This window comes from Camellia sinensis, chromosome 1 (assembly GCF_055761805.1).
Source record: "Camellia sinensis isolate YWXY chromosome 1, ASM5576180v1, whole genome shotgun sequence".
In the NCBI taxonomy this organism is placed as follows: domain Eukaryota; kingdom Viridiplantae; phylum Streptophyta; class Magnoliopsida; order Ericales; family Theaceae; genus Camellia; species Camellia sinensis.
In genome coordinates, this window is record NC_138961.1 from 53,113,963 (window position 1) to 53,121,944 (window position 7,982).

The 7,982-nt window shown below is 29.9% G+C and overlaps 1 protein-coding gene across 1 annotated transcript; it reads left to right on the plus strand.

Moving 5' to 3' along the window:
• Positions 1–953: 953 nt before the first annotated feature.
• LOC114317438 (amino acid transporter AVT6C) lies at positions 954–6,997 on the plus strand. Its single transcript, XM_028264134.2, has 5 exons — positions 954–1,479; positions 4,016–4,168; positions 4,276–4,479; positions 5,766–6,231; positions 6,635–6,997. The coding sequence occupies exons 1-5, from the start codon at positions 1,098–1,100 to the stop codon at positions 6,759–6,761; spliced, it is 1,332 nt and encodes a 443-aa protein (XP_028119935.2). The 5' UTR covers positions 954–1,097; the 3' UTR covers positions 6,762–6,997.
• Positions 6,998–7,982: the final 985 nt, after the last annotated feature.

Sequence of the window (7,982 nt, forward strand, 5' to 3'; positions counted from 1 at the left end):
AAACAGTGATTTATACCAAGTTTGGCAACTCAAAAATAATCTATCTTTTTATTTTTTTATTTTTTTTTTCATCACATCACCTCTCTACTTTTCTGCACACCTTTTCGTAAAAAGACAAAAAGTGCACTTATTTAGGTCATCCCAAACAACCCTTAGACCCCTCAAACTTCAACCCCCACCACCCCACACACATGTGGCGGGTGGTGATTGGAAGAGAAGAAAAAAAAGAAAAAAAAAAAAGTGACCAATCAAAAAAGAAAATTGGTCAAAAGGGGTGGGGGAAAAAGGGTCCCAATCTTTATTCCATATAATAACAGAGAATAAGGTCCATTTTGGTAATAATAATAAAAAAAAAAGATCTATTTTTTTGAATTTTTTTGTTTCTAGTAATTTTTTTTTTAATTATGTCAATTTTTTTACTTTTCTAGTCTATCTTGTCGAAGCGAATTTTAAAAGTATATTTTTTAAAAAAATCATTAAAGACTAAAATAAGCTAAAAAAGATTATTTATTGTGGCTTATTTTTGTCTTTTTTGATCTTTTTTTTAAAAAATTATAATTTTCCAATTCGTTTTGTCGAGCTGAATTTAGAAACCTATAATTCTTTGAAAAATTAGAAAAAAAAGTTCACTAATATGAAAATAAGCAAAAAAAAAAAAAAAAATGAAGCCAAAAGTATACTCCCAAAACACCCCTAAATAACAGAATATATACTCCAAAATATTTTAGTCCATCTCAAAACATTATTTGTCTAATTTTTTAAATTTATTTTAGTCCATCTTAAAATATTTGTTTATTTTTTATTAAATTTTGTTAAAATTTTAAAATTGTCCCTTATAAATAATTATAAACATATTTTAAAATTTAAAAAGAATGATAATGATGAAAAAAAAAACATTTTAAAATTCGAATTAAATATAATAATTGTATTTCATAATTGTATGACTCTTTAATAAGTTAAATTTTATATAGCGCACAAATAAAATGTGATGGAGGAAGTACTATATATAAATAGCTGTGTGGGATAATTCTGAAAGAAGAAAAAATAGACAAAGAGAGTCGTAAATAACGATCTCCAGAAATCAAGCGATCGCCGGAATGAAGTCAGCGACACCGAATGACGGCGGCGGAGCAGTCGTTCCTCTCCTCCCGAAGCTGAAGTCGCCGCCGCCGGAGAGGCCAGCGTCGGTGGTGGGAGCGGTGTTCAACGTGTCGACGACCATAGTCGGCGCGGGAATCATGTCAATTCCGGCAACGATCAAGGTGTTAGGTGTGATTCCGGCGTTGGTATCGATCGCGATGGTGGCGATCCTGGTGGATGTGTCGGTGGAGTTCATGATGAGGTTCACGAATTTCGGTGAGTCGAGTACGTACGCTGGGTTGATGTATGAGTCGTTTGGACGGTTTGGATCTGTTGCGGTTCAGATTTGTGTCTTGATCACCAACCTTGGTTGCTTGATCATTTATCAGATTATCATCGGTAAGCTTTTATCATGGCTTTTAATTAGTAAAACATTACGAGTTTATGCTAATTCATTAACTTTCAAGTTTGATGAGCAAAAAAAAACAGAAGAGGTGGCGTGGTTTGATTTGATGAGCTCCAACCAATGGTCTAAAATTGTTTCCCTTTTTTAGGTTAAAAAAACTAATTTACAGTTGTTCTGTTCAATGGATGGAAATGAAACAAAAAGGCCAGTAGATTAATTAAACCTTTCTTTCTTTCTCTTTCTTTTTTCCCCTCTTTTATTATTCAATCGGTAAGAGCATCCGCACCAATTTACCTAAATTTTATCTTAAAATATTATTAAAAAATTTATTCCTTATCTTAAAAATTACTTTTTCATTTACTTCCCTCAATAGACTCCCTATTCTTTCTCTATTCTATTAGCAAATTCTCTATTTTTTCTTTACTTTATTAAAATATAATTTTTAATTATAAATTTAAAAAAAATAAAAATCATAAATACGTACCGCAGTCCCTAAACAAAAAAAAAAAAGAAAAAAAAATATAAGAGAGCTACAATAGGGAGTCACTGTAACAAAAACTAATTTAAGAGATCATTTAGGAGATCTGAGGCAAGTGGATAGAGAGCTATTTATCCCTTAAAATAGGTAAAGAGAGGGTTTAGGGGCTTTGGTGGGGATGCTCTAAGAGCGTAATTATAAATTATAAATATAATAAGAATTATATCAACTAACACAGCAGATACCTAACCCTTTTTTTATTTATTTATTTTTTTTTTTTTTTTAAGGAGAAGCTTCTCTTCGGTTTAAATCAAATTGAATAGAACTGTTGGGCCTTCGTAGGCCCACCACAGAGTACATATCAATGATCTAGACCGTTAATATATAGAGTTTGTCGAGTATTTCATTCTTGTAAAAAATCACATTGATCGAATATCGATAGATACTTGATCAGATCACATTTTTGTGAGTGGTAAATATAATTTTAAAAATAAATTATTGATACAAATGTGATCTGATCAAGTAACTATCTATATCCAATCAATTAATTTTTCACATAAATAAAGTACTCAACGAATTCTATATATTAATTTGTTCGGATTATCGATGTGACCTTCGTGATGGTCCCATGGGAATCCAATAGCACCCTACCTGGAGAGACCTCCAGTCCTTTTTGTGATGAACTTGTTAAAAGTAAAAATGATGTACTTATAGTAAGGGAAAGATTATACGGTGAGTACAATACAACCTCCGTTTGGAAAGTAAGTTGGTTTTTAATTTTTTAATTTTTTTAACTATTTTAATTTAGGTTAAAAAAATTGATTTGGGTTGATTTGAGTTTTTTAGATTAAGTTTTTTGAAAATTGGGTTTTTTTATTTTTATATTTTTTTGTTTTTAATGAATATTTTTAAAATTTTGAACATTTTTTTAAAATTTTTTTAGATGCATCTTACTTAGATGTATCGAAAAAATAAAAAAATTGTGAAAAAATATTTTAAAAAATTAATAAACACATAAAAATATAAAAAAATGTACTGAATTCTCGTAATTTTTTTAAATAATATTTTTGGTATTTAGTGAATTTTTAAAAGATTTTTTTCACAAATTTTTTACTTTTTAGGTATATTTATATTAGGTATGTCTAAAAAGTAAAAAAATTGCTTAAAATATTAAAAAAATTTAGTAAAAGCAAAAAAAAAAAAACACGAAAAATAAAAAAATAGAAATTTCTAAAAGGTATTTTTGGAAAACTCTAACCAAGCAAAAACATATATGTACTTTATAATTATAGAAGAAAATGACATAATTTCATATTTTCTAAATCATAACTAAAAAAAAAGTCATAATCAAATATTTCAAAATAATGTCATAACTAAAGATGAAAATTGATCATAACTAAAGAAAAAAATAATATAACTAAGAATGCATATAGTATAGGGTGTGTATAATGAAATTCTCCTTATAATAATTATATTCACACTTTAATTTTTAGCTTTTTACAGTTACTTGTACAGGCTTCAAAAAGAAAGAAAAAAAAGAAAAACTTGCTAGATTGAAGGTGGAGTATCAATATTATTGCTCAAAATTTTAAATGAAAAAGAGTGGTACACAAATTGCAAAAAAGGCAAAAAAAATTAAATTCAACCCCTTGAGGCAGTTGAATTTTTATGCAGTAAGATACGTATGGGTCTGGATGATTTTACCTAATATTTGTATCTTGAATTTTCTAAGAAAAAAAATAAAAATAATCATTTTTGTTTATTTATTTTTAGTGGCAAACCAATTTTTTTTTTTTTTTTTAACAAATAGCTGCCGGTTTAGAAACGACAGTAGATTGTCCGAGTCGAATTTAGAAAATTAACAAATGCATTTAAGTTTAATTTATTTATAAAGCAAATCGATCTCAAACTATTTTTTAACTTGTCAAACATAAATCGAACTCCAATTATTTATATTATTCTCATATTTTTTCTAATCCAACGATACAAATGTTCCTTAATTATCTTTTCTTTTCTGTTTTTAGCCTCATACTTTGTTCTGTTTTTCTCAGGGGATGTCCTGTCTGGAACCCATCTTCAAGGACCAGTGCACTTGGGCATTTTACAAGAATGGTTCGGCATTCAATGGTGGAACACTCGTGCTTTCGCACTCTTCTTCATGTTGATCTTCGTTATGCTTCCTCTGGTGTTGATTCGTCGTCTAGGTTTGTTGTCGACTATCCCAAATGCACATATTTGCAGAATTGAAAAACCTCTATTTTGTTTTCCATTTGTGTGCTGATTGTTTGCTGTTTTGGCTTGTAATTTCCAGAATCGCTGAGGTTCAGTTCAGCGGTGTCGGTTCTACTGGCTGTGGTTTTTGTTGGCATATGTTCTGTTATGGCAATCTCTGCATTGTTAGAAGGGAAAGCAAAAAGTCCTAGACTGATGCCTCAATTGGATGACCAAGCTTCCTTCTTCAACCTCTTCACTGCTGTCCCGGTTATCGTCACCGCTTTCACATTTCATTTTAATGGTAAGTAAGAGAAATTTTCAATTTTGATGTTTGTTGAGGTTAATGGTGTTTGTTTTGTTTCATGCTCTATATTTTTTCATGATTGAAAGAAAATTCCTTGCATTTTCCTTGGAAGTTTAATCTTTAAAAAACTGGAATTGATGATGCAATTTAGGCATCATTTGGATTGGAATGTTTTTAGTGATTTTTTAATTTTCTTATGAGTAGAAAAAAATTAATATATTTCAGAATGACTTTTTAAATTATATATGTAAAAAAAAGGGTGAATAATTAGTGTGTATATAATATGAGAGAAATACTATAGTACACCCCCGCAAAGGGTGTGCACCATATATATTTTATAATTAAAGAAAAAAATGATATAACTTTATATTTTCTGAGTCAACTAAAAAAATAGAAATTTACAAACATGAAGTATAATTAAAGATCTCATGAATTATAATTAAAATAAAGTCATAATTAAATAAAAAAATTAGTTATAACTAAAAAAATAACATAATTAAGGGTGATATATCTTATTTTAAGGTGTGTACATTAGAATTTTCCATATAATTTATTTTTTTGGTTGCTTTTTATAAAAACAAGACCTTGGGGAGAACAATCATAGTGACCATTGGGCTATGACCATGCTGATGTCACTCTAAGATCAAATACCTTGTTTGGTTGGGCAACTTTAATTTCTCTCTTTTTTTTTCTTTTTTTCCGGTCTTACTATATATATTTGTTCAATTAAAATTTATTTTTTTGAATAAATTGCATTTGTAATCCGTGTTGTTTGGTATTCAATTTGATTTTTATCTAACTTTTTAATAGATATTATGAATTAGATTAAATTAACATAATTGAAAAATTAAAAAAGAAAATGATAAAAATAAAACTACATCCATTAAATTGACACAAGAGGTAAGATACTAGTACAAATTAATAACTTTTTAATGGACTTTTAGACGCTTTTAAAAATAAAATCAAGGGAAAAAAAAAGATTTAAAAAAGAAGAAACATAGAAAATATCCAATTTCCAAATGAATATCTTCCATTTGCTAAACATTAATGATTATGTTATTTCCATGGCATCATTAGCATTGAATGGCATCTGTATTTTTCATGATAAGTTGAAAAGTAAAAATTCATGTGATTGAAAATGAAACTTCTCTGAAATTGGATAAGAATTTTTTCATCATCTTAGCTATGTTCAAATTAAGAGGCATAATTGAATAGAACACCAATATAGTAAGCTATATCATCCAAAAATGTCTTGAAATTTGCCATTGATTGAATGTGTGCAGTTCATCCGATTGGAACCGAGCTCGAAAAGCCTTCTGACATGGCCACAGCAGTCAGAATCTCCCTCCTAGTTTGCGCCGTCATCTACTCTTCTATCGGTATCTTTGGATATCTTCTATTTGGAGACTCAGTCATGTCCGACATACTTGTAAATTTTGATCAAAATTCTGATTCATCAGTCGGTTCATTGCTCAATGACATGGTTCGATTAAGCTATGCCCTCCACCTTATGCTGGTTTTTCCTCTATTGAACTTCTCTTTGAGGGCCAACCTTGACGAATTAATCTTCCCTAAGAAGCCTCCTTTGGCGGCCGACACAAAAAGATTTCTTTGCATCACTTTCACTATCCTAATCTTCTCTTATCTTGCGGCGATTGCCATCCCCAACATCTGGTATTTTTTTCAGTTCATGGGATCGACTTCTGCAGTGTGCCTTGCCTTCATCTTCCCCGGTGCAATCGCTCTGAGGTATTCTCTTTCTCTCAACATGCACAAATGCACGTGCTCGGGTTAAGAAGTACGACACATGTCATAATATGCACATGCAAATTTTTTAAAAAATACTTATTCTATATCAAATATTTATTCTCATTAAATACATTGATATAAGTATGCTACTTCCGTTTTTTTTTTTTAAAAAAAAAGAAGAAATTCAATGGGACACAGTCACACACGTGTCGAGAGCTTGTCTGGGAATGTGTTCTAACACGTGATCTCCAGCGAGGTATCTCTGATTCATGCATAGGGTGTCTTTTGAAGAAATTTTTTTATTTATTTCCTAACTTTATTTAAATTTTTTTTTTAATTTTATTACATGCCTTCTAACCAGTTTTTTTTTTTTTTTTTTTTAATTTTTATTTATTTTTGGCAGAGATGTTCATGGTATATCGGGAACAAAGGACAAGATCGTGGCAGCGATAATGCTAGTCCTGGCTATCATAACAAGTGCAATTGCAATTTCTATCAATATATGTAATTTTGTCGGAAACAAGTCATAGTTCTCCCCCCCCCCCCCAAATTTTTATTTTATTTTATTTTATTTTTTTAAAATTTTTTGGTCTTGATTGTTTTTGTAATTGCATATATGCTTGTAAAACACCCTTGGTCTGTATTCTTGTAATCCTCATGGCTTGTTGTTTGTATCTTTGAGAGATTACATTGCCTTGATTAAGAATTTTCCCCCAGTGTAATGTCAAATTAAAATAGCAACTATCTTCAAAACTTTCTATGACAATCCTAATCAGTAATTAGTCCATAATCCATGAATAAGAATGCTAATTAAGTTTTAAGAATGAGATTATTTGTTAATTATACAATTTATATGTTATTTGTGTTTATATCTATTTATAGTAGGAATGTTTGTCTATAATTCTGTTTCGATATGGGATTTGAGGGCCTTAAAACATGAACTTGACTAGGTCAACATGTAATTTAGGATTTTTGAAATATTATGATAAGTTTAATTTGAATTCGATTCGGAATCAAATAACTAGAATAAATTGATTAAAAATAAGTAAGATTAATTAGTTTTAATCATTCTTAATTAGTGAGTGCTAAGTAAGCCCATATAAGGCGAATCTGAGTTGTTCCCTTGTTGCTAAGCAAACCTATATAAGTCCGCACAGTTTTATGGACCTTGTATTTTGATATTTGCTTCCGTTAGTCTCTTATTTTACTAATCTGTTTCAGAGACTTTCGGTAATCTTAAGATTACTGCCCAGTTATGATGCTAAACATATGGGACGAGTTTGAGTCGTGATACTTTTTCAGCCATTTCTCTTTAAATTGTGTATGGATTTAATATCTAAAAAGAGATTTGTAAAAGAAAAGAAAAGAAAAATTGGCAACAAAAAAAAAAAAAATTAACTTCACTCTTCTTTTTTCTCCTTTTCCTTAACAAATCACGTCTCAAATCTGTATTTAAATACAACATTAATGATATGGGCAAATTGATAGTCAGAATACCAATATAGCAGGAGCATATGCAAAATTAAAAAATGTTATTTTTAATTAACATATCAACAAATTATGATACCCCATTTTTTTAATTGCCTACTGTACGGGGAGCAAATATTCCGGCAAGTCCGTACTCCTTTCTTCCGAGCTCCGTTTCTGTCCGATCACCTGCGAGCAAATAACGGTGAGCTACCCGGCGGTGTGTGGCCGGAAAAACCCTCCAACGATCAAGTTAGCACACACCTTAGGATAGAGAGAGAGAG

Excerpts from the sequence above, each read along its gene's own strand:
- LOC114317438 (XM_028264134.2), top strand. The coding sequence starts at position 1,098 with ATGAAGTCAGCGACACCGAATGACGGCGGCGGAGCAGTCGTTCCTCTC. Across the intron at positions 1,480-4,015 it reads CATTTATCAGATTATCATCG|GGGATGTCCTGTCTGGAACC; the intron begins GTAAGCTTTTAT and ends TGTTTTTCTCAG. Across the intron at positions 4,169-4,275 it reads GGTGTTGATTCGTCGTCTAG|AATCGCTGAGGTTCAGTTCA; the intron begins GTTTGTTGTCGA and ends TGTAATTTCCAG.